The sequence below is a fragment of the Ochotona princeps genome, chromosome 7 (assembly GCF_030435755.1).
Source record: "Ochotona princeps isolate mOchPri1 chromosome 7, mOchPri1.hap1, whole genome shotgun sequence".
Classification (NCBI taxonomy): Eukaryota; Metazoa; Chordata; class Mammalia; order Lagomorpha; family Ochotonidae; genus Ochotona; species Ochotona princeps.
Window position 1 is genome coordinate 52,269,998 of NC_080838.1, and position 27,690 is coordinate 52,297,687.

A 27,690-nucleotide genomic window follows, 5' to 3' on the forward strand; every position below is an offset into this window, starting at 1 on the left:
AGAATATAGTGTTTTGCATTTGCTGAGACTGAAAACAATGAACCAGGGACAGCAACTTGCTTTTGATGACTGCTATCCCTCTGGATGCCGTTTCGGCTTGGCCATTGTAACGAAGGCGACTTTAGTCCAGAGCACACACATCTCTCATCTGCTGTTTAAAACAGATAAAGGCACAAATTTAAAACTTATATATGATTACAGCCCCAAGCAGGGAAATAAAATAAGAAGCCAAGAGTTGATTCTGAATGCTTACCAAACACAGCACCAAGTTTGAGTTAACACAAAGTTTAAGTGGATATAACTATGGCTTCACTAGAACTTTCATCTGTTGGCAAATAGAAGGGCCTCCGTTTCCAACTGGACTTAGCTGATGATCTGCAATAAGCGAGTCCCCATTCATCTAAGGGCCTCTCCTTCATGTGGCATTCTTGGAAGCTGTCTCAAGTCACTTTGTTTTATGAACGACCAAAATGCCAAAATAAAATTTTACTAGTACATACTCAGAGCTTCATTTGTCAAATAAAATCACAAAAATGTTGGCAAATCCCCTTTCCAAGTGTTGCATCAGAGTGTAGAGAGTTGGTTTCATCTTTGCAAATAGCCTCTCATCCTTTGTGGGGTAGGCAGCTAGTTCAATCAGGAGCTTGGATGCCACTCCCCCACCAACACAAAGGTCCCTCCTGCCCACCTGTAATTCTCACCTATCATTACCTGGAACCTGAGAGAGGGCGGCATTGCACTGTTGTGTAACCTCGCAAGCTCCTATAAAGGCCCATGATAGGGAGGGGCCCTCTCTTGGTCCTCTGCTTCCTGTCACTCCTGGTGCTCCAACTCTTGGCGTCCTTAGTACCTGCATGCTCTGTGGCTTCCCACGAACGTTCTCTGAGGACAGGTAGCACCTGGGCATGGTCCCTGATGTCTGTACTCCTCACCCTCTGTTCACTGCTTGGGTAGGAGAGTAAAGATGTTAATGCTAAGATACTTGGTATTTCTAATTTGTGTACTTTCAAGAGTTCCAAGAGAGGTGAGTCCTAACAGTAATGGAATGTGGGCACAGAAGCTAGGGACAGGTGAATGTCCTCAGCTTTGAAAGTGTGTCCAGGTTGCTTGCTGTATGCCTCTGAGGATAATTTATATTGCTGGGGAAGTTGGAACATAGGTCTTAAGCTTAACGGAAGTACTTCAGGATAATTACCATTTTGTTCTTCACAGGGTTTTGATTCAAACTGGAATGTCACACGGACTTATCATTTGTTAACTTCTATTGGACTCTATTATCACCAAGCTTAGTTAATAAAGACTCCTTAACACACCCTAGACTTGTCTGGCATGACCTCACTCACAAGCCACAACACATCGATAGAGTAATAAGCTGTATGGGAAAGAAGGTACTTGTTGGGGCACGCGCTGCACAGGGACACAGATGTGATGAGGACCCATGAGACTGCAATGGAGCAGAAGCATTTTTTGTCACCTGTGGCATCATGGCTGTCATAATCCACACAGTGCAAGACTCAGGTAGCCACACCTCCTTCAGTGTCAGTCACAGAAAAGCATATCTAAGACAATTATATGGAGGATATGATATGGGAAAATGACAAATGACTATATTACCAGTTTATGAATTTACTATTCTTTTATAGAGTACACTATTTATACTTAAAAAAACATAAAAACTATTACAAGACAACATGACATGCTCTGCCACTGTTGCAGGGAATTCGATGTGAAACATGGCAGCAACCTCATCTCACATGAAAGAAGAATTTTTATGTGGAAAACTCTAGTTTGCAAAGCAAGATTTATTTACAAAAGGGAGAAAGAGGGCCCGGCGGCGTGGCCTAGCGGCTAAAGTCCTCGCCTTGAGAGCCCTGGGATCCCATATGGGTGCCGGTTCTTATCCCGGCAGCTCCACTTCCCATCCAGCTCCCTGCTTGTGGCCTGGGAAAGCAGTGGAGGACGGCCCAAAGCCTTGGGACCCTGCACCCGCGTGGGAGACCCGAAAGAGGTTCCTGGTCCCGGCATCGGATTGGCGCGTACCGGCCCGTTGCAGCTCACTTGGGGAGTGAAACATCGGATGGAAGATCTTTCTCTCTGTCTCTCCTCCTCTCTGTATATCCGGCTTTCCAATAATAATAAAATCTTTAAAAAAAAAAAAAGGGAGGAAGAGGGCTCCTGCCATAGTGACAGGAGGGAGCTTCAAGGGAGGGAAGACCCAAGGAAATGGTGGAAATCGTGTACTTTTTTTTTACACCATTCAGGGGAGTCACTCAAAAGGCAAAAATGAAAAAAAAAACTTATTCAACATGGGCAACAAAGCACCTTGTCCAGAAGGACATTGGAAGGGTGGGACTGGGAGGGGAATTGCTATGTTGCTTTTGTCTTTTGGTTCCCCTTCAAGAGCAGAACATGCTCTTGGAAGGGTGAGAAACACAATTTTATATTTTAAAAGATAATTTCACCTGGAACCAATGACATTAACTGTCTATTATCCCATCTGACTCCCCACACCAGCACCATCCTCCAACAAGTTTATAGCATCACTTGATGTCATATTTTCTCTTATGCATGATTTAATCTCAAGTTGTTCTCATAACAAAATGATATTCCCCTAAGCATCTAAAATCTGCTGCTCATGTTGCCAGTGAGAGGCCACAGCGAGTGGCTGATGTAGAAACCAAGTTCATGAATGAAGGACCATGCAGGTGGCATTAACCAGTCAAGTCCAATCTACCATTGCCATGTTCCTGGAGAACAACTCAAAAGTGATGGGAGCTGAGAAAGGATGTGCTTCCTGTAGGAGGACAATTGGTTGGATCTGTAGGAAGATAATTGATTAAGAGAGGACATTGGGAAACCTTGCCAATGTAGAGCCATGGCCAGCTGCAATGGGCTCTGGGAGCAGTTGGTGTGAAAATGCACAGGCCAGAAATTCCCTTAATCCTCAGGTCTAGTTTATAAAACAGAGAGGCGCTTCCAGGCAAGAGTGTGGGAATTCCCATAGTCTCAAGTCAACTTCCACTTGCTGTTGATATGTACATTCCTCAAACCATCCTTCCCTATGCCTATGTGACTCTCAGCTTTTAAAAGTCTGATGCTGTTAAGAAGCTTTGGCTACTGACCATCAGGCAGCAGTGCACGTGTACGATTATCAGCTCCATGCACCAAGTCCATCACTGTCGGTGAACTTTCCTGAAATGGGACTAACATTTGGAATGGGACTAATATTTGGGAAGGTCCCACATCAGATGTGGATAAATTTCCAGCAACCTAGACTAAAAGGCAGACACCCTCTGCCTAAAAGCTCCCCACCTTCTCTGCACCACAAGGGTCTTAGACAAAGCAAACATTTGTTTATGATGTTGATAGCGAGCGCTGGGTCCCACTGTGATGTTGAATGGACTGCTACCTCTGGGTGGTCTGTAGGATTCAGGGATTATTATTCATCACACAATGTGAAAAGTGAGTGCTGGGGTTGCAAGTATTGATGGGAAGGCAGCTGAAGAATTTTTGGAAAAATATTTCAGAGGATAATTACTTCCCAGAGCAAACCTTCAATGTGGATAGAACCCCTAAATTCTGGAAATGGATGCCTAGAAGCACTGTGGTCTACAAGATGTCACATCAGGGCCAAGATTCGATGCTTGGAGTTGTATTTGTGTAGAAAAAAAAGGGGGGTGGCTCCATGGCCTAGCGGCTAAAGTCCTCGCCTTGAACATGCCAGGATCCCATATGGGCGCCAGTTCTAATCCTGGCGGATAGTTCTCTGTCTCTCTTCCTCTCTGTATATCTGACTTTGCAATAAAAATAAAATTAATCTTTAAAAAAAAGAAAGCTAAGTTAAAAAAAAAAGACAGTGTTATAGTCTTACAATCTTGCTTGGGGATAAGGTTGCAGGCTATACACAGAACCCCCTTAAGATCTGCTACAGTGAAATCTCCAGAGCCTCTAGGCCTATCAACACCACACACTGCCAGAAGAAGCAATAAGAAGTCATGGACAGAAATGGGGGTGGGGGGAGAGTGGTCCACACAGTGGCTTAGCATGCTAACCCTCCACCCTGCAGCACCAGCATCCCACATGGGCATCAGTTTGAATCCAGGCTTCTCCACTTCCCCTCCAGCTCCCTGCCTAGGGTGTTAGAAAGCAGCAGAGAATGGCTCAAGCCCTTGGGCCCATGATCCCATGTGGGAGACCTGGAAGAGTCTCCTGGATCCTCGCTTCAGAGCAGCTCAATTCTGGCCATTATGGCCATTCAGGAAGTGATGAAAGATCTCGCTCTACCTGTTTACCTTTCTCTGCCAATCTGCCTCTCAGACAAAACAAATAAAAATCAAAAAAGAAAACAAGAAATCACAGATGATCCTGCTGCTTTTCCAAGGTGTTCCCCTGAATTGTTGTGCCAGTAAAGTGGAGTATTGCTTAGAGGTTAACACAGCTTTCAAAATTTTGCTTTTTGTTGATAATGCTCCTGCCCATGCTATTATAGGCGATCTTCATCCCAAGATCAGTGTGCTATGTCTTCCCCCAGCACCATCTTTTTAAACCAACCAACAGATTAAGGAGTAAGAGCAGCTGAAGAGGACCACACCCAAGCTACTGCTGCAACTTAGAAGACGCCTGTGCCACTCTGTAAAGACCGGTATCTGTTACAGCATCATGAATCCTGCTACACTTGGGAAGACATCACAGGGAATGTGTGAATGACAGTGGGAAGAAGACCTCGAGAGATTTCGTCCACGACCACTGAAGATTTGCCAAGAATGAGGAAGTTGACCAAACTAGAGCCAGAAACTCAATCTAGGCCTCCCACACGGACAGCAGGAATCCAATTATTTGAGCCCTTAGCCTTGCCTTTGCAGCAGTAGGAAGCTGGGGTTAGGAACCAGAGCCAGGGATTGAACCCATGTACTCTGATGCAGGATGCAGGCATCTCATCTGGGATCTTGACCACCAAGCTATAAGTCCACCTAAGAAAAATATTTCTTAACCTAATTCCATTCACTGCTTTCTGGATCATTGTATTCCTTTAGTAGAAAAGAAACTGCTTCTGCTTTCAATATAAGCTGTATGTCTTGTTAAAAATAACATTAATATGTAAAGTTTGTGGTTTTTAAAAAAATATATTTATTTATTTATTTATTTTTATTAGAAAGTCAGGTTTACAGAGAGAAGGAGAGACAGAGAGAAAAGATCTTCTGTCTGCTGGTTCACTCCCCAAGTGGCTGCAGTGCCCAGAGTTGAGCTGATCCAAAGCCACGAACCAGGAGCTTCGTCTGGGTCTCCCACATGGATGCCAGGTCCCAAGACTTTGGGCCGTCCTCTACTGCTTTACAGGTGTCAAACAGGGAGCTGGTTGGGAAGTGGAGCAGCTGGGACACGAATCAGTGTCCATATGGGATCCTGGTACATGTAAGGTGAGGATTTAGCTATTAGGCTATGGTGTTGGGCCCAAAAGTTTGTTTTAAGGATTGAAGTTTCATATCATTTCTCTGGTTATCTTTCAAAATTGTCCTTTCATTGGGCACAGGGCATGAGATGTTAACTGTGTCAGCAGAAACCAAGATGTGCCCGTTTCCTGTGTTGTAAGTGTGTCCTCTGTGCATTGCAGGCTAATCAAAAAGTGCCTTCCAGAAATAGTGTATGCTTGATACTAAGGCATGAAAAGTCGATCTCTGGAAGGAAGTGGTGGTGACAGCGATGAGCTTGGAAGGAACCACTCAGATCTGAAATTTACACAAAGTAGACAAGTAAGCTAAAGAGGTGGAAGATCAGCAAGAATAATGTTAGCAAATGATAGTGTCTTCCTTTACCCAGGTGATCTTTGTTGAAGCAATCAAAAGCAGCCATCTTTAGCAATGAAACTCAAAAAGATGATTCCACTGTTTGGTGACTCTGAAACTTTGGGGAATTAAAATCCTGAGGTTGTGTCGGGTGCAGGGGTGCAGGCGTGCGGGGTGCGGGGGTGCAGGCATGCGGGGTGCAGGGATGCAGGCGTGTCGGGTGCAGGGGTGCAGGGGTGCGGGGGTGCAGGCGTGCAGAGTGCAGGGGTGCGGTGCTCAGGAGCCAGTGTTTGGTATTATCAGTCCTCTCCAACCCTGGATCTTCCTGACACTTGCTTACTCAACCAAATCTTTTAGGACTCAGGTCCGGAAGAGAGATATCTTCCAGGGGAAGGTTGCTTCAGAAGGCACCAGGTGAACTCTGCTACTTTGTCAGAACTGTGAGAGGAAATGTCGCAGAATAGGATGAAAGCAGAGGTGTGACTTAGTGCTTCACCCTTCTTCCCCCAGTTCAAATGGTAGCAACAAGGAAGTGACAGTGCTGGATACTGGAGAAATCTCAAAAACAAGGTCAGTGACTCTGAATATGTATTTCCCTCATTCTTGACAGTAGCAGACGCATGGATCTCATGAATAAGATGTAAATGTTTGTGGCATTACACAACTACAGATGTTTTCATGGTATACCCTGGTTGGTTCTGGGGCCACACTCAAAGATACACACTATATATGAGGTCTGTTGAACATTATACAAGGGAAACACACATTTAACAAGTTTCAGCTATTTGTGTTATTACCATTTACTCACATTAGGAATCGCCTGTAAAAGTCTAGAGTAGAGCATTTACTCACAGTTTGGGAGCTGTGATTGTACCATGCTGCACGGTATCTGAGAAGCAGATAAGAAAAACAGTGTTAGCTTTGTTGAAATCAATTGATAATTGCATGAGCAGATTGAAAACACACACTGAGATAGCTGCAGAGTCATCTCAATTACCCGAGTAGGTTAGAGCAGAAAGACAAACACTCACTTTCTACTTTCTGCATCCTAGGTTTAGCTTTCCCCATTCTGAGTTTCCTAAATAACAGATCGTTAAAAGGGAGCCATTTCATTAAATAAAATAGGCGGAAGCTGAGTCAAGGAAGTTTTGTGGACTTCTCCTGGGGAATCCTCTCCTTTCCTGTCAACAGAGCAGCTCAAAAAGGAGAAATAGGTTTGCTTATACACTTCCTGTTTACTAAAATAAATAAAGAGGAACAGAACAAACACAATAACCACAAAACGGTGTACCTATTAAGCAGTTCCTGTTTGCTAAGCAAAGTCCCAAGAGATTTCAGGACATGGACTCATGTAATTCCTTCTCTCTTGGGAAACAGAAAAGATATCTATGCTTAATTTGACAGATGAGTACCTTGAGGCTGAAAGAGTGTCGGATCGGCTGAGTGTGCAGGACTTGCCAAAGGCAGAGTTGAGATTCCAAACTCAGCCCGTCACTCCCAAGGCAAACTTCGCCACAGCTCCGGAGAACAGCAATGCTTCACAGGTTAAGAAAAGCAGGAAGAACAAAATTGGGCTCTGCCCTGAAATTTGGGGCAGCAGTGAAGAATTTGCTAATTAAACAGCACAAGATCGAGAGCTTTCCAACTAGCGAAGCACGGGAGAAAACTGATACAATCAGGGAAGGTGTAACGGTCCTTCTAATGATGGTGTGAACATGATCATGTCTGATCTGTTGGCACAGGATGTTGGTGAAAGGTGTGCCAGGAAGAGACCTTGCTGGCTTGCAGGGTGTGGAAATAAAATTGTCCCTGGGTGTTGGAGCGGGGAGAGTCACCCCATTTTTCCTCTTCATCTTCTCACTATTCAAGGAGACAGTCAGCGGTAGGCTCATTTCCTGAAGACGGCATGAAACATACAAGTTGCCCAACACCCCTCTCCCTTCCTAGCTTTAGGTCAACCACAGAAGAGCAAACTTGGGGGTCCTTAACCATGCTTGTCCTAAAGCACATATGAAATCCAGGGATCCTTAGTCATGCGTCTCCTAAAGCTCATATGAAGGCACTTCGAAAAGCCTGTGCAAAAACGGAATGAAAATCAATGTTGAAACTTGCTTTTTCTACAAATAAATTTTTATGAGCATTTGGAGCCATCTGTATGCACAAGGATTTCAATGACCTTTTTTTCTGTCAAAATACACTCCCCTTCCTCATTCCCACTTCCATGAACTCTGTAAAGCACCCTCATGTCCACGTCCACGCTTCAGCCTCTAAAAGCCATAGGAAGGCGCTGTTGCTGATACTGTTACGGTGCTCAAGCGAGATCCGCATTGTCCGCTTTTGTCAATCGCTTTGTCTCATGTGTCCAGTAGAGTACCTGCCAAAGACTGGGTGGTCTTGATCATGAGTTATATTGACCATGGGTTGCATTCCCACCTAAAGATGAAGAAACTTAAGGACAGGCAGGTGAAGCATTTGCCCCAGCATCTACAGCTAGCAGCCTGGGAGATTCAGGAGCATTCCCACCTGGGATGGGCCAAAACTGAGTAAGGAAGGGTAATGCATACCCTGGGATTGGTTTGTGGCAGAACTGGAGGAAATAACTGCATTGGGCATTGGGTAACTGAAGGTTTAGGAAGCACCATCAGGCATTAAAGTGCTGTATTTGGGCCAGAAAGGAGCAGAGAACAACATATGCAAAGGCCATGTACACAAGGATGGGGCACCACTTGCACAGGTAACCCAGATCAGCTGCCTGCTCCCAGTCAGTGATGAGTTACTTTGTTTTCTCTCAGCCAAGGGAACCAGTTATAAAGCAGAAAATTATCATAGTGAATGAGCAAAGGGCTATTTCTTGCATAGCTGAATTTAATTTTTTAAACTTCAAGAAGTCTCTTTTTTATAGACAACCAGCATTATATACAGGAAAAAAAGTATAAAATATGTCATCTTAAGAACCAAGCTTTAACCTGCCTTTTTCCACCAGAAATCATTGGAAAATTTATTTAATTTTCCCAAGTCTCCATTTCTTTGTCTCTAAAATGAGAATTAACAATGATTGGAGTGGATGCAAAGTTATTTTTGTTCTTGAAGATTTTGTTTCAAAGGCAAAGATACAGAAACAGAGGGAGAAGGACAGAGCTCTGTCATCCAGTGGTTCACTTCCCAAAGAGCTGCGTTCTCTAAGGCTTTACCAGGCTGAAGGGAGGAGCCTGGGCCTCCGTCAGCTGGGTCTCCCACTGGCTTGGCTGGAACCCAGGTACTTTTTACAAAATGTAAATTAAAAGTGAAAAGAGAATAAATGTGTCATTTTGCACAGCTCCCACTCTCATTCTATTTGCACTTGATTTTTGACTTACATACTCATAAGTATTTTTGGAGGGGGTTGAGAGGTTACACTCAAGCATTTAGAAAGTCATATTTATCTTCATTTCTTGTATTTATAATAAAGTTAAAAAGCACTTTAGAAACAACAGCTGTCCCCTAACTGATAAGTTTTTCTTGCTGCCAATGAGGATAATGTTGTGAAAGCCTGCCTGTGATTAAAATGATTCTTGGGTGATCCACAGGCTGCCTCTCACACAGGCAGTTTTTTATTGGCTCTTTTCACTGCGCTGGCCTAATATTACAGGCAGCTGCTATTAATTTCTGTGCAAGAGAAGGCAAGGGAATGTAAAAAACAAATTTCATAAAAGGATATGCACGTGTTGCTACTTTGTTTAAATTACCAACTTCAACATGTCTTGGAATCCCCATTCCAAGTTTAAACAATATGCTCTTCCGAGAAATGACCGTGAACAGATTTTTCCACCAGCGATGCAAATGTAAAAGGCGCCTGTGAAAATAGGAGTCGTACAGAAGCAGAAATTGGAATGGTTCAGTCATTAAGTGTGGTGTATTAGTGCCTGTGGCAGGCCTGGCACCTCTTCGGACTGAACCTTCAGTAAGAAACAAAACAATTGAGGTGCTTGCTTGCCCTTATGGAATTCTCATCCTGCTAGAGGAGAAAGAAAACAAACCAAGAAAACGTTATACTAGCTTTGTAGCCACTGCAATGAACACACACAGAGGCTGGGAAGTGTGTTCTGGTGAGAGGTGGCGGCAGACGACTCTCCGAGGACACCTGGTTAAAAGAAGGAAACCATTTCTGTGTGGATCTTAAGGAATGTGTATTTGGGCCCCTGGTTTCCTCTGCTCCAGGAGCTCATGGCGACTGACTAGGAGTAGATGGGCACAGAGCAGTAAGCACACAGATGCACCTGTAACTTTGAATTTAGCCTGCACGCAAACCTCTTGGATTATTCACACACAGATCTTGTGCCGTGTGAAGGCATCTCAGTTTTGGCAGGCTTACACATGTAGGACAGGTAGGACATTCACATTTCATCTAAGGATTGAGAGAAGAGATGAAGTGGAACTGAAGTGGCTGCTTTAGTCATTGGCGGTGACTATCACTCATCACAAAAACCGAGCTGCAGCCACATCCTCATCCACAGAAGAGACCAGAGACCCCAGAGCCGACACATAAGTAAGTCATACTGCCGAGCTCTATGCAGGCTTTGAAAATTAGATATTCTTTATTCTTGAAAGTTTAGCTTGTATTACTGGTATGTCCTGTCTGTGACTGAGTGGTTGTTTTGTGACCTATTTTTCCATTTTCCTGACTCTCATTTCAGTTCATGGTTATGTAAAAATCCAGTGGTAATTTCTATGAGAAATACAAACACATGAGTTTTTTTTTAAACCCCGTTTAAATGAATTTTTTAAAAGAGTGGACAAGTACTAAAACAAAATTCTGTCCTGATCAGGGGTTGTGATTTCTTCCAGAGTTTTCCCCAAGTGATCTTTCAAAGTTGAAAAGAATTTCATTTCATGCTTAATTTCTTTTTCTTCTTTTTAAACTCCAGGGAATTTATTGACAATGTTTTTGATTATCTTACAGAATGCTGTGTGGGTATCTCTGTGTTTCGCCAAGAATCACATTCTAAAATCATTTGGTTTCAGAGACAGCTCCAGAAGTTCGCTCTAGGCTAGACATTTGAACTCATCATTCCTGAGGGATATGTCAATTATTTTTCTTGCTTTTCCTCTAATATGAGGCACCCATTCAAAGTAGCATTCAGTTTTATTTCTCAGAGATCTCTGTTAGAAAAACAGACATAGCTGTGTGCTGATTCAAAATTAAACATCCAGTGTTTTGTTTATATCAATAACCTAACCAGTTAACCAAAACTCTTCTTTCTCTATTTTGTTTTAGAATTTACCTCTAATCTGGGCAGCTTTTCCAGAACTGGATTAGGAATGTCCAGGTGTCCTGTGAAGTGAGGAAAATTAACATTTTTCTTAACCACTAACTGTCAGGACCAAGAGAGCTGTTATTTCATGGCAATGTGTGCCTGAAATTCCGATGCACACTTCAGTACTTCACAAGAATGTGGTCGGAATACAGTTTTTGCATTTTGTAAACAGTCACTGGGAGGGCAGACACTGTGACCTGTGCCAGTACACTTTACATAGATTTATTATCAAACAAGTTAAGATGTAGCAAAGAAGAGCTGTTAGCAAATTCACAAGCAACCTTTGTTTTTGTACATCAGACTCCCAGGTTATGCACAGTTACTAAGTATATAAAGACTGTGTGAGGATGTGGAATTCCCAAGTCTGTTTCAATATCGATGTCTTTTTTTTTAAGAGGAAGAGCTCAATTTGGCCGGTGTTTTGGGATGGATTGTAAAATGGCAAATATTTAATTCCTTACTTGTAAGTACTGTAGTCATTAAACTCGGTCCCACAAATACTATCTCCCTCCTAGTTGCTGTGCTCTTTGTCAAGGTGGCTAACACTGCAACTGACTGCTGTTCCAGCAAGTTAATTTTATGTTGTTCCTACTGGTCAGACACAGAGGACTTGAATTTTTAAGACACTTTTTTTATTATATTATGACCTTACAGAGATGTTCTTGGTAGATGACCAGCTTAGTCCAATGTAAACAGTTTGATTATGATAGTGAGTATTTTGTGGATGACCTTGTTAAAGTTGCCCCTGGGATTGAGAGACTGATGTTTTTGTTGCTTAGCAGTTGAAATATGTCAGTATTATTTAAAGTAAAAATAACCACACACCCAAGAGAAAGAGCAAAAATTTCCAAGATTGAACTTTCAAAAACACAAGTATTTGCCATTTAGCTTATGTTCAAAATCTTCTGAGGTTGACGGCTATATCTAGTGGAGTTTATGTATGGGGGTTTCTATTCAGGGTGTTTTGAAAAACTGTGTGTCTTATATTTCATACAGAATTGTAAGTGGCCTCTTTACTATATATACTATACTTAATTTCATGCCTTTCTTTATGGTGTTGAGTGAACCAGCGGTTAGTTTTAAGGGTCAAGGAGATTTTCAAGCATGATCAATTGTTTTAATGCATGTTTCTGTATCCCTTTGGGAAACAAATGCAACATTCCCATGTGAGATTCTTACACAACTGACAGTGGATGGGTTCAGATAGAAAACTAATAGGAAATTTAAGAAAAATTCCCAAGACATTGGAGATCTCCTGGGCTAGTCAACACACATGTAGGCAAGTCAGATCCAAACAGTCTAAATGCGAATCTTATGAATGTGTGAAGTTCTGGTGGAATTATGTTTATTTTCCTCTATTGTCTCAGAACCACTTTTCTCTCTGTTTGCACTGTAGTCAGGTCTGTGATATACTCAAATACGACGCTCTGTCCTAGAAGCCAGGCATGGCTTCATAGATCTGATCCTACACACACATCACCTTAGCTCCATTCCAGGTCTTTTTATATGAGTGTTGCTATTTGGTAGGTTATGTCCTTCCTTTATATCCTCTTAATTTGTTTTGGTTATTTTGGTGCTCAGTATTTCCATTTGAAACTTTGGTTTTTTTAAAGTATGATGGATTGATTGAGTTGAGAGACAGAGACAGAGACAGAATCTGGTTTGCAGGTTTGCTCTAGAAATGCTTCATGAGCAAGGAACCTAATCCAAGTCTCCCTTGTTAGTGGCAGGAACCCAATTACTTGAGCCATTACTGCTGCCTCCTTGTGGCCGTGGTCGGCAATAGCAGGAAATTGGAGTCGCATTCACATTAACTGTTAGTCCAAAGGCCTACACCCCATCTGCAGTTGAAAATCAGATTTGCGTGGCTTGTTTTGAGTTTCAAATGCAGATAATTAGTTGGATTGCAAAAAGGGCAGTTTTATCTCTTCCTTGCTACTTCTTAAACATTATCATAAGATAAAATTGTTGTTATTGAGTTAACTAGGTTATCCTAGACTGTGCTGAATAGCAGGACTAATATGGGATTAGTGTTACCCCTGACACGAACGGAAAAGCTTCATCATCACGTAGAATTGGGCTACATCTTAAGCATAGATTCTTCATTGGGTTAAACAAATTTTCTGCTGTGCTGAATTGCAGAAAGCTACCCCCTTCTGAACCTCAAACTCAGTAACTTTAACAAAAGATTTTTTTTCTTTTTGACATTCACTAAAGTATTTTTTTTCTTTTTTTATCACTTACTGTCTACTGAGATGATAGTAGGGTATATAGTTTAAACCTTTTACTCCATTAATGTAATTTCTTTTTTCAAAGATCTATTTATTTTTATTTGAAGAGCAGATTTGCAGAGAGAAGGTGAAATAGAGAGAGACCTTCCATGAGTGGGTTCACTCCCCAAATGGCTGCAAAGGCTGGAGGTAGACCAATCCAAAGCCAGGAGCCCGGAGCTTTGGTGGGCCTCCCATAGACGCAGGGGAGAGCTGGATCAGAAGTGGAGCAGCTGGGACTGAACTGGTGCTGTGCTGGGATTCTGGTGCCACAGGTGGCAGCCGTGGAGCCCTTGCTCTGTTACAATGATGTCGAGTGGCCCATCAGGCCCTGGTTTTATGGAACACATCTTGGAAGCTCCCACCTGTGCGAAGGACTTTTATTCTCTTGTACTCGGAAGAAGCTTAGCCTCCAGCTGGCCACCGCTGCCTCGGAGCCGGAGGTCCTGGTTACTTAAGCATTTTGCTTCAGTGTGTTTTGATCTGGGTTATGTTTATCTTGCTTCTAAGCCTAACTATACATTCCTTGATTTTCCTTTGGATATTTTGTTTTCCATCCTTATGTGTTTGCAGCAGGACGACCTTATCAAGTACCATGATCCCAGGGAGCCGGCGCCAATAATATTACCCCAAATGGCAACACCGCCTCCTCTGGGACGGGAGCCATCTGCTCTCTTCCTGCCTTCCCACACTCCTTCCTATCCTCCTTTCATCTTTCTCCATCCTTTTGCATGTATTCCACGTGTCAGGCACTGCAGTGGCACGCTACATACACAAGTGTCATTGTCATTTTAGAGGTGAGGCAACCAAAGTGTGAAACAAGGGACCCAGCATGATGGCCCAATTGGCTAATCCTGCCCTTGCGCAATCTGGGATTCCATATGGATACTGGTTCATGCCCTGGCTGCTTTACTTCACATCCAATTCCCTGCCTGTGGTCTGGGAAAGCAGTAGGGGATGGCCCAAAGCCTTGGGACCGTGCACTTGTGTGGGAGACCTGGAAGGAGCAGCTGGCTCCTAGCTTTAGATTGGCTCAGCTCTGGCCATTGTGGCCATTTGGGGGGTGAACCAGTGGACAATAGATCTTTCTGTCTCTCCTTCTCTCAGAAAATTTGCATTTGAGACACATCAGGTACCCACAGAAAAGGCCAGCATTGGCCTGGCATGATAGCATAGTGGTTAAAGTCCTTGCCTTGCACATGCCCAGGATCCCAGCTGGGCACCTGTTCTAATCCTGGTGGCCCCTGTTCCCATCCAGCTCCCTGCTTGTGGCCTGGGAAAGCAGTGAAGGACGGCCCAAAGCCTTGGGACCCTACACCCATGTGCGAGACCTGGAAGAGAATCTGGGCTCCTGACTTCGGATTGGCACAGCAATGGCCACTTGCGGTCACTTGGGGAGTGAGCCACGGACCGGAAGATCTTCCTCTCTGTCTCTCCTCCTCTCTGTATATCCACCTTTCGATGAATATAAATAAATCTTAAAAAAAAAAAAAGGCCAGCATTGCAGGTAGCAGCTTTATCCACTATGCTATAATGCCAGCTTCCCCACTGCTCCACTTCTGTTCTGACTTTATGGAATGACCTGGGAAAATAGTGAAAGAGTGCTTTTGTTCCTGCCCTCCAAATACCAGGACCCAAATGGAGCCCCCGGTTCCTTGTTTTGACCTGGTCTGGACACAGCCATATGCAGCCACTGGGGAGGGAAGCAGTGGATGGAAGAACTCTTTCTCAGTGTGTGTTGTGTGTGTGTGTGTATTTCTCCTTCTGCCTTTCAAATACATAAATAAACAATTTTTAAAATGTGAGGAGAGGGCACAGAGCAATAACATAGTAGTTATGTACCTCGCCTTGCACACATCAGGATCCCATAAGGGCACCGATTTTAATCCCGGCTCCCATCCAACTCCCTGCTTGCGGCCTGAGTAAGGAGTTGAGGACAGCCCATACCTTTGGGATCTGGGATCCTGGCTTCGGATCAGCTCAACTTCAGCCCTTGCGGCTGCTTGGGGAGTGAAAAGGATGGAAGATCTTCCTCTCTGTATATCTTCCTTTCCAATAAAATAAACACATCTTTTTTTTTTTTTAATGAGAAGATAAGGTCATATTCTTGACCGCACCCTCTGTGGCTCTCCTGAGTGTTAACTGGATTTCCTTACTGGTTTTTATTGACCCTACAAGCATTTACTTGAAATTCCTTCTGTCCATTTTTATGCAAAGCTTTACATAATAAAGAATCAGTGAATGTTTACAGCTGTGTAGCAATCTCCCCCCCCCACCCCAAGGTCTCTGCCTGCTACCTGTACCTGGTGAACATGACTTAGAACTTACCTGCCCTGGCCTACCACACAACTTCCAGCCCTGCATATGGAATGTGACCTCTGACATGATTGGAAAGTCAACAGGAACTAGGTGTGCCTTTAGCCAATCACAATTGGGCTAGGGGGCCTGAAAACCCCCTCCTACTCTTCCTTTCCTTTCCTTAACCTTTAAAACCATGGAACTCATGCTCAAGAAAGAGACATTCTTCAGCAGCTTGTCTCCAGTGGTTCCTCGACCAAAGAACACTGTCGCCTCACCCTGGGTGATCTTGGAGCCTGCTGGCAAGGCTTAAACCCCGAGACAGCTGCACTTATCTTTACTTGTTTTTCATGTTATGAAAGTATGTGCATATAATCTAAAAAACAATATTTTCCAAGTTTGGAATAGGGTAGCTGTTGACATCAAGGAACCAGACTTATTTCTCTATAGAAAGTACAATGATGCAAGAAACTAAAGGAATGTAATGCGAAAGTATAGCTTCATTAATGAATTATGACTCTTGAAAGAATGTTCCAGAAGAAAAGATAAGCATTTGTCAGAGGTCCACGGACCTGGGCCAAATCTTAGATTTAAGATATGTTTCCGGAGAATAGATAGCTTCCAAGCTATGCTGAAATTTTTAAAATGTCTTTCTTATTTGTTCAAAATATAGTAGAAAAAAATGGCCTAGGTGCAAATTAACAACAAAAGCAACGTTTTGTTTTCATGCACTATTCTGGAAATAGATGCTGATACTTATGTGCTTTTTGCCTGAATGAGTAAAAGATACATTAATTTTTAAAAAAGATTTATTTTTATTGTAAACTCAGATATACAGGGTGGAGTAGAGACAGAGAGGAAGACCTTCCATTGGTTGATTGACTCCACAAGTGGCCGCAATGACCAGAGCTGAGCCGTTCCAAAGCTGGGAACCCGGAGCCTCTTGCAGGTCTCCCACATGGGTGCAGGGTCCCAAGGCTTTAGACCATCCTCAACTGCTTTTCCATGGCATAGACAGGAGCTGGATGGAAGGCAGGGCCTCCAGGTTTATAACCAGTGACCATATGCAATCCAGGTGCATGCAAGGCGAAGACCTTAGCCACTAGGCTATTGTACTGGACCCTAGAGATACTTCTTTAAGTTTTAGTTCTAATCATAATAGATTTATGCATCTATGCATGTTTGTCAAGAAAAATAATTACTTTGTGCTATGCAAATAATTGACCTATAAGAAAAAGTCTCAGAAGCTTATGTAAAATGCTCTTCAAAGATTGATTTAGTTATTTATTCCAAAGGCAGAGCGACAGAGAGGAGGGGCAAGACAGAGAAACATCTTCTATCTGCAGGTTCTCTCTGAAATAGTTGCAACAACCGCGGCTACAACAGGCCACAACCAATAATCAGGGGCTCCATCCAGGTCTCCCATATGGGTGGAGGAGCCCAAAGCACTTGAACTAGCATCCACTGATCTCCCAAGTGCATTAGTGGAGAGCTGGATCAGAAGCGGAGCAAACAGAACTTGAACAGTGCGTTGATGTGTGAAGTCAGCATGCAAGTGGTGGCTTAATCCACTGTACCACATTTAAACAGATGTTACAACTGAGAATGACATCTTCAATGAATAGGCTTTTCTTCCTTGGGGATTTAAAATAAACATATCAAGGAATAACAACAATTATGCTTTTCTTAGAGAACGATGCCTTAAGTATGATGCATAAAATTTTTTTTCAGAAGTAGCTTTATCAGTCATATTTGCTATTTACTGTTTCTATGCTTGTATATCTTTTCCACTCTTTATGTAAAAACTTCACATTGTCAAGTAACTTGGAGAATAGTCCCATTATTCTGTCAGTATTTCTTTTAGTGCCCTGAATTGGAACTTCTTCACAAATATATTTTTCTACTCCCAGGGAATTTTTAGTTGTGAAATTGAAATATCTGTTTGTTTAGATGAGTGTCTTTTCATTGAATGTTCCCACACATGTTTTATAGGTGGTATATGCCCATTTCACTTGGGTGGGGTCTGGACTTGTTAATAGGCATAGGGCAAGGACACAAAATGATTGAGGGATGTTTGGTGGTTTTGTTTGTTTAAAGATTTATTTGTTAAATTTATTTGAAAGGCAGAATGACAGAGGAAGGAGGAGCACAATCTTCCATTTGTGATTCACCCCCAAATGGCTACGGTGGCCAGAATGGGACTCGACTGAAGCCAGGAGCTTCCTCTGGGTCATCCATATGGGTGCAGGGACTCAAGCACTTGGGCCATTTTCCACTGCTTTCCCAAGCACATTAGTAGGGAGCTGGGTTGGAAGTGGAGCAGCTAGGACTCAAACCAGCACTCATGTGGAATGCCAACATCACAGGTGAAGGTTTTAACAGCTGTTCCTCAAAGCTGATCCTGGCTTGGCTCCTAAATAAGAAATGCCAGCTCCACTCCACAACGTGAAAATCAGGGGTCAGATGATTTGCTAGGAGTCACCAACTCTGGGATTCCCCTAGCCCCACAAAGGGTCTAGATTGAGAACTGGACAATACAGTTATTTCTAGGTCATTCGCTCCACAAGTGGGCCCCAGGAATATGAATTTAAGATCAGAATCTGGCAAACTGGACTTCATGATTTGTGCTTACTGTTTATATGGTGTGCTTCCAGATGGAACTTTATTTTGAAGCTTAAACCGCACTTTTCTTTTTTTCTAACAGCCCATTAATATTCTTTGAAAGAATCTCTTAGTAAAGAAGCAATTAGTTTTAATTCATTCCTTTAACTGAATTATTGCCATTGTATGTTTTATTCATTTAATTATAAAATGATTTCTTTTAATGTGTTATATTCAGTTTTTAATCTTGAGTTCTAGAAAAAGAGTTCAAAGTTATTATTATCAATGCCAATAACTTTTAAGTATTTAGCATTGTGCCAAGTACATTATGTGCCTAACTTCATTAATTTCTAATCCATGTTATAAAAAATCAGCTTTGAAATTCAAACAGATTTTATTAACAGCCCAAAGACATGCATTAGTGAAATGTAAGAATTGAGTTTCAAGTGAAAATTTTTCTCCCTCTGTGGCTGGGTCATAAAATTACAGCACATTCCACTAGAAGTGCTTTCAAAACCATGAACTGGGGTGGGCACTTGGCTCAGTGATCAAGACACTGCTCGGGGCGCCAGCCTCCCATCCTGAAGTGTCTAGGTTCCACGCCCCCAAAATGTTCCTGACCCGGCTTCTTGATAGTGCTCATTCAGGGGGACAGCAGGTGACTCAGGTACGAGGGTCAAAGCTTCCCATGTGGGAAAAAGAAATTTTCAAAATCATTAACCATGTATGCATAATAAAAAATTACTCAAACTCAAAATTATAACGACTTACACCTAACTGGTAGAGCCCATCGTAGTAACCTCTGTGACATGCAGAAGTTTGCCTTTCCCTCTCCAGAGGGAGGAAGGAGAAAGCTCATTGTTGTCCCACCCAGGGGACAGTCCAAGATGGTGTGTGTTTGTGTGTGTGTGTGTGACAAACAGATCAGGAAAAGCCAGCACCCTGGCTTCATTACAAGAGAACAGGGGGCACAGCACCAGTAGTCTAGCAGCTAAAGTCCTCACCTTGCATTGCCAGGATCCCAGCTGGGCACCAGTTCTAATCCTGGTGGCCCACTTCCCATCCAGCTCCCTACCTGTGGCCTGGGAAAGCAGTTGAGGACGGCCCAAAGCCTTGGGACCCTGCACCCATGTGGGAGACCTGGAAGAGGCTCCAGGCTCCCAGCTTTGGAATGGCTCAGCTCTGGCAGTTGCGGCTGCTTGGGGAGTGAATCAATGGACAGAAGATCTTCTTTTCTGTCTCTCCTCTCTATATATCTGACTTTCCAATAAAGGTAAATAAATCTTTTAAAGAGAGAGAGAGAGAAAGAATGGAGATCCACTTTTCAAAGCCTTTGATGCTGAGAGGTAGAGGGACAGGTGAAAGACACAGGATGACGTTGTTGTAGCGTGGTCTGATTCTTCTTGGAGGGGTCCTATGCTCTCAGTCTCTACCTAGCTGTCCTCGCAAACTCTCAGCTCTGTGCGCAGAGTAAGCAAAGTGTCAACCTTATACTTAACAGCTGACTGAGAGCCATGCAGATATATGAAGACACAATTTTTTTTCCTCTGCCCCTTGAAGTTGGTTTGTAGAGTCCTCTGAGCCTTGTAGATGTTTACAAACAAAATTTGAATTTGGTTATTTCACCAGAATGTCCCAATTAATCGTGAGGAGTGGGATTAGGAATTGGAAAAGAGAAAGATATAATGTCTGTCAATTTTTCCCATATTATCTACTTATTAAAAAAAGAGAGTGGAGGAGGGCTATCTTCCATCCGCTGGGTCACTCCCCAGTATGCACAAGGACCAGGCAGCACCAGGCTGAGACCAAGAACCTGGAACTCCATCTGGGTCTCCAGCATTGGTGGCAGGGGCTGAAGCGATTGGACCATTTCTACCATCTTCCTAGGTACTTTAGCAGGGACCTGGGCCAGAAGCAGAGCAACTGAGACTTGACCTTTGGCTGTGATATGCAATGCTGACCTTGTGAGCACCAGGCTGGCCCAAGTCTTCATCTATTAGCTAGCCATTTATAATCTTGGCTTTGAAGTTTCCTCTTATAGCTCTAATTATCTCAAAAAAATGTTTTACAGTTCTCAAAAACACCCTCAAAGAAAAATGTTGAGACATCTCTTGAGGACCCCTAGAGTAATCCCTCCCTTTTCTCCTTCCAGTATCACACCATGCCAAACTACAAACTCACTTATTTTAATATGAGAGGGAGAGCAGAAATTATCCGCTACATATTTGCTTATTTGGACATAAAGTATGAAGACCGCAGAATAGAACTAACTGACTGGCCTGAAATCAAATCATGTAAGTAGCACAGGAAAATGTGGGCAATTTATACTTTGTGGATCTTTCTTCCTTCCTCAAGGAAATGAGCAAATAAAGCTGTTTTCATTTTATATACTTTTAAATGATAAAGCCTTTTTGGGCAAATTAAATCAATGTCATGTATCTCAGCAAACTTTCTATCGAAGAAAGGCACACCAAATAATATCTTTTCTCTTGTTGAATTCATCACTGGCTCATGAATTACATGGTGGCATCATTTTTCCCAAGAGACTTTTGTATTTCCTTTTTGTCACTCATGTGTTGGTTACTCAGCGGTGCATTTTTTTCATGGTGCTGTAATTTGTTGTTGTTGTTCTTGTGGCTGTTCTTTTTTTTTTTTTTTAAGATTTTATTCATTTTATTACAGCCAGATATACACAGAGGAGGAGAGACAGAGAGGAAGATCTTCCATCCGATGATTCACTCCCCAAGTGAGCCACAACAGGCCGGTGCACGCCGATCCGAAGCTGGGAACCAGGAACCTCTTCCGGGTCTCCCACACAGATGTAGAGTCCCAAGGCTTTAGGCCGTCCCCCACTGCTTTCCCAGGCCACAAGCAGGGAGCTGGAACCGGCGAAGTGGAAGCCGCAGGGACTAGAACCGGCGCCCATATGGGATCCCGGGGCGTTCAAGGCGAGGACTTTAGCCTCTAGGCCACGCCGCCAGGCCCTCTTGTGGCTGTTCTAACTCATACCAGTTGTTGACCTTGTTTCATGGCTTCTCAATTATGGAAATGTATAGTGACGTAGTGCTGGGGTGTACCATATACAGATGTGGGGGTATAATGGAACATGCATCCCTGCTTCCAGACAAAAGATGGATTCCCAATGAAACTGTTGGACATGTGTAGACAATGGGATGCTGGACTGTCTGACATTGTCTGTACCAACAATGTCAGGTTACACTTAAATAAGAGACTGATGGAATTATGATTCCTTATGAAGGACTACACCATTGTGTAAAATGAGAAAAATCTGACAGGGGTGGGAGTTTGGGGGGAGGGCGGGGAATCCCAGCCTATACAAAACTGTACCACATAATTCAAAATTCAAAATAAAAATATATACATTTTAAAAATGCACAGATCTCTTTTGGGAACAACTATAAACAATAGCAGGTAAGGAGCTTTGTGAGGAGAGCTGCAGCTGCCATGAAACACACAGCTGTTAATAACTTGCAGTTGGGATTCCAGAAGCACAAAGAATTTAAGTGATTTTCTCAGTTCCCAACCATAGCAAGTAGTTAATTTAAACTTGAGTCAGCTTAGTTCTCCATAGCCAGTTGTTTTGCACTAGCCAGTGCCAACGGAAATAACACAATGATGGCTGGCAATTTGACAAGAAGTTCCCATGTGTCTTTTGGAAGCATGAGTAGCATCACGTCCTTAAAAGGCATGGCCTTTGCAATGAGCAGCCATCCTCCTTTTTTTTTTTTTAAGATTTATTTATTTGACAGAGGGAGAGAGAGAGAGAGAGAGAGAGAGAGAGAGAGAGAGAGAGAGAGAGAGAGAGAGAGAATATCTTATAGCCACTGGTTCACTCTCCAAACAGATGCAACAGCCAAGACTGGCCAGGCTGATACCAGGAGCTTCATCTGGGTCTTCCACGTGGGTTGCAGGGGCATATACACTTGCCTCATCTTCTTTTCACAGGCTTTTAGCAAGGACTGGAAATGGAGAGCTGATGCATGAACCAGCATCCATATAGGATGGCACACCCCTTGCTTTCAACAATAAAACTGGATAGCTACAGAACACCTCAGATTACATTATCTTGTTAAGAGCTTAGTCATACACTGGCCACATGCTACTGCAAGGGAAACTGGTGAGTTTACTGTGAATAACAGATAACTCAGCTAACATTTCAGAGTTGTATTAGTTGGGGAAGAAAGGAAAAAACAGGTGTAGTGAAGCAGCACTGGTTACACCTGGTATTCGGCTGCATCTCCCATCCAGTTTGGCAATGCTCTCTAGTATGTGAAGCCCTCTCTGCTCTCTCCATTGCTGGAGCCTGGAGCTAGCTCAATCTCCAGTTGACCCTCTCCACATTGGATATTTCTACTAAAAAGGTCATCCTAGCCAAAGTTGACAGATGGATCACACATTTTTCTGCTTTTTTTCACTCTCCTTAGCAACATAAAGCATTTGACAGTTACAGTTTTGTGTTTTTGTTCGTTTTTTACCATAAGGGCAAAACAACAATAAAACAACTTGATTGTGAGAAGAAAGGTTTGGAGAATAGTGAAATGAAAGTAGGTTCGCAAAGCTCAAAAAGAAAGTTGGGACAAAGAGAAGCAAGCTGACTCACTCTAAGTTCTTGTAAAAGGCTCAGTGAGTAGAAGCAACAGATGACTAAAAGCTGAGGTGATAGGGGACTGGCTGGAAGAAGGTGAAGAGGCTGTAGGAGCAGCAGATCTTCCCCCACACATCCTGGAAGAAGCGTGGACATCACTCAGTGTAGGGTGCGCCAGAGGATTCTGGGAGCACAAGCATGTCTGAAGACAAGACGTTAGAATAAAGAGACTTAAAGAAAGTCTAAAGACCAGTATGAGAGACTCATAGCCCCTTTGGCTGGCTCTACAACCAGCATGCTACAAGCAGGCTGATATCACTCAGACAGAAATTAGAGGAATTTTCTCTGAGACAACTGATCAGCCCAATGGAAATGTCTAATGGATACTCAATATATGGGAGTTTGTCAATGGATTGTACCTGGGCCAATGTGTTGTCGAAGCATTTCTCTTTTTTAATCTTTTATTTATTATTATTATCATTTTATGATACAGTTCCAGAGGCCCCTAACATTTCCCTTATCCCCTCCCAACTTCCCCCCGAACCGAGTTCCCTTATATCATTACTATTGTATAGTTCTTCATGCACAACACATGTCCATCATTGCGTGCATGGACAATGGTAGAGAGTCCAGCATCCTATTGTCAAGATATAGTAAACAGCTTCTTTGGGAGTCCATCTTTTTCTGAAAGTAGAGATGCATACTTCTTTGTATCGTCACATCTGGATATGATAGTGTCCATTACACAGTTACTATACATCCCCTTAAATGAAAAACCAAAATACAAAAATCAAATACAGGAAGAAAAATAGAAATTTACAATGCTATGCAGTTAAATAACATGCTGCTAGGTATGATAGCCTATATTACACAGTTACTATACATCCCCTTAAATGAAAAGTCACAAAACAAATATCAACAACAGGAAGAAAAAAACAAATTAAAACACCATGAAGTTAGGTAATATGCTGCTAAATGACTAAAGTGTCGCTGAAGAAAGCAGAAAGAAAATCAAGAACCTTCTTGAAGAAAATGATGCTACTATATGATCTATGACTCATGGAAGAATTTAATCAGAAGAAAGTGTTTTGAAGAGATGAAATTAACAAAAAAAAATCCATGAGATGCAGTTTCCGCTGATCTTTTTTGGTGAAATGTGTCTCTTGTAGGCAACAAATAGATGGGTTTTGTTTTTTAATCCTGTCTAATAATCTATCACGTTTGATTGATGAGCTTAATCCATTAACATTCAGGGTTAATATGTATGGGTGGTACTTTGGTCCTGTCATTTTAGCAATGGATTGTTCATTGATTTAGTCTTCTGTTGTCATTTTGCTAGGGTGTACTTTACATTTACCTTTGGTTTTGGTGGATGCTATTCCTCTTCTCTGTCAAGAGAACATCTTGAAGTATCCTTTGTAGGGCAGGTTTGAAAGAGGCAAATTATTTTATCTTTTCTTTATTGTGGAAGAGTTGTATTTCATTTTCAACTACAAAAGAAAGCTTTGCTGGTTATGTTATCCTGGGCTGAAGGGCTTTCCATACACATTGAACTCCCAGGTGATTTTTATTTCTTGACCTCTTATTACAGCAATGGTAAGACAAAATCAATAGATATCTGAGGAAAGTCTTTAATATGAAACTGGGCATATACAAAGCAACAGGGCAGAAAAAGCAATTCTGTGGGATACAAGATGGTTCAGTGAGTACACACACACACACACACACACACACACCCCAAAATCTTTAAAATTATAGAGCATCCGGAGAGGAAAGAGAAATTATCCGATATAGGAACTGGATACTATAAAAGCAAATGCTTTTAAAAAGTTATTGAAAATTAAGAGTGTGATCCAAGCAAACCAATAGAAAGATAAAAATAAGGAAATCTTCCAGAAAATATAGTAGGACAAGCAAATAGAAAATGGAAAAAAAAAAAAAAAAGAAAGAAAAGTCAGTGAAACTGAGGATCAAACAGTTTAGGAGGTCCACTTTTCAAACCAAACTCTAGAAAAAGAACATGCACCAGTAAACAGACAAACTTCTTTCTTATACAAAACTAAAATGTGTCTCCTTATGGCTTTCATACACTGGTCAGTGATTCATCATTTTAATCAATGGGGAATAGACGATTCCTGCTTTTCACATCTAAAGCTCATAGAAAATGTGTGCTATGAAAACTCTACCCCTGGATTATCAGATATTTTTTGCACCAAAATTAAGCTTGCCTTTTGATTCTATTTTTCCGAACATTTTTTGAGTATGCTCGTGATGGAAGCAATTTGGAGGATATTGAAGATATTGGAGGAGGAGAAAGGCATTGCTGAGCCAACAGTTACATGAAAATTCTCAAAGTGAAGCTAACAGTTCAGAACTGAGTCTCCGATCAACTCACGCAGGTGCACCTCTGCTTAATGAAGTGTTTTGGGCCATCCTTGTTTTACTGATCAGCCCTGTGAATTTCAGTCCCACCTTCCCGTCCCTGACGGTCTAGGATTGCCACCACACACAGGTGTGAGGGAGAGCACTCATTCCTAAGTGTTCCAATTTTAACCTCTGGGTTGCATTTCTCTGCCACCCAAGTAGATGCCCTCTGACCAGGCTCCTGTTACAGAGCATCTGCTATGTAGTGTCTGGTGCCAGTTCAGAAACACAATGTTCTGGGCACGAGAACAGTGCAGAGTGGCATGGGACCATCACTCCATCACAAGCATAGACTTTATTCTAAAGCGTTTTCCCAGGACCACAGTATTTACACTGGCATTCCTATCAAACTGGGACCTCAAAGTCAGTCAGAAAATTCCTTAAAGCTTTTTGACAGGACCTCCTACTAAGTGATGCCTCCACTACAACTATTGTTTTTTGACACAAACAAAAAGTGGAGGACGTAGCATGTGTCTACCTAATTTTTTTTTGTTAGAAGCAATTCGATCTTCCAGTTTTTGGGAGCGATTTCAAAATTGGTTCAAGCTCAATTGATGGCTGAACATGTACTAGCACACAAGAAAACACAACCCACTGTTGAGAGTTCTTGTTCGAATGATATTATTCTTGGTCTTGAGTTAGCATCTGCTCTTTTCTATTGCTTTTTGGCTCTCACTCCACATTTTTTTAAAGATTTACTTATTTTTATTGCAAAGTCAGATATACAGAGAGGAAGATCTTCTGTCCGTTGATGCTCTCCTCAAGTAGCCACAACAGCTGGAGCTGAGCCGATCTGAAGCCAGGAGCCTGGAGCCTCTTCCAGGCTTCCCATGTGGGTGCAAGCGTCCTCGACTGCTTTCCCAGGCCACAAGGAGGGAGCTGGATGGGAAGTGGGGCTGTGGGATTAGAATCGGTGCCCATATGGGATTCCAATGCATTCAAGGCGAGGACTTCAGCCGTTAGGCTACAACGCCAGGCCCTCTTTCCACATTTCATAGCTAGTTAATGCCTCTTCTCCCATTTGATAGCTCAGCCATCCTTGTAGACGGCTACTGAGGTTTTTTTTTCCTCCTCCAAGCAAAGAGTGCCACGGCTTTTCAACCAATCCTCATCAACTGTGGTTTCCAAATGTCTCTGTCCATTGGCTGCTCTGCCCTGGGTGTGCCCAGATTTTGAACATCTTTCTCCAACCCTGTCAGTGTCACCCCAAACCCTATGAGTTGTGTAACCTGGGTGATTTATAGAAGCACCTGCATCCTTATTTATAAAGTGAGATAGAAAGGTCTTCTTGTAAGTTCTAGACGATGAAACCAGCATGTGAAATACTGACTACAATACCTGACACAAGGAAACCCCCTGCAGTCCCGTAGGGTTGTTAGACAAGTTAGACAAGGAATTACCCTCTGGTTCAGAAGCCACCCCCATCCAAGTCAGCTCTGTCTGTGACTTATTTGTGCCCTGCATTGCCTCAGATCCCTGGAACAGGGCTTGGCACAGTCTCTAGGTAAGTACTGTAAGACAGGTTAGTGTCTGATGTGAACTGTGGTTCATCTTAGCAGGTGTATGACAGCCTTGAAGGAGAGGCACATGGTTGACTCTAGTAGTTGTGTGAGAGTCATGGCATTGCATATGTTGCTTTATTCTTTTCTCTCTTTCCCAAATAGTTGCAAAGCCTAAAGCAAAGGCCTGATTGGGAAAATAGGGGTCATTCACATGATGAAGTAGTCCGTTATCAAAATGATGATCTTTCACTGATTTAGAAGTATTTTAAGAAGTTGCTTTTAAATATATAGAGAAACAAGATATTAAGTTGGCGGGTGGGAGTTTGGAGGGGGAATCCCAGTCTTTACAAAATTGTACCATAAAATTCAAAATAAAAATTTAACAAAAAAAAGAATGTATACCAGAAAAAGAGATACTAAGTTGGCTATAATTATGTGGTAAATTATTTTTATTTTTCAATTTAGAATTTTTCTAAAATGTACTTTTAATACTATGTAATAGGTTTGCACAAGAAAATAATGTAGAATTAACAGGTAAATAGTAATAATAAAGAATTTGCCATGAATCTGTCATTTATTTCTGCAAAAATGCTCATTGCCTTATTATATGCTTACAACCTAGACTTTAGCTAAATTCCTTACTACAACTTAAATGTAAATCAAAGACTTTATAATCCTAAGACTAAGGTTCTTAAAGAACTGGTAATATGATCTATGATTGGTACCACAAAATTTGACTTTAAAAGAAAGTTTTTTTAATCAAAAAAAAATTTTAAGTAGTAAGTGTTATTTATTTTAAATTTTACCTTCACTTTATTTGAAAGGCAGAGAGACAGAGATAGGGTCAGTCATGAGAAGATTGTCTGCTGGCTCTCTCCCCAGATGACCACATCATTTGGGGCTGGACCAGAC

At 42.3% G+C, this 27,690-nt stretch overlaps 1 protein-coding gene across 1 annotated transcript in view; it reads left to right on the forward strand.

Annotated features, from left to right (window-relative positions):
- The first annotated feature begins 10,112 nt into the window (after positions 1–10,112).
- The window catches only part of HPGDS (hematopoietic prostaglandin D synthase), a 31,008-nt gene continuing 13,430 nt past the window's right edge, over positions 10,113–27,690 (forward strand). Inside the window, exons 1-2 of the mRNA XM_004590627.3 lie at positions 10,113–10,308; positions 20,399–20,540. Of these exons, the coding sequence (XP_004590684.1) occupies positions 20,408–20,540 (133 nt within the window). The 5' untranslated portion in view covers positions 10,113–10,308; positions 20,399–20,407. The remainder of the gene's footprint in view (positions 10,309–20,398; positions 20,541–27,690) is intronic.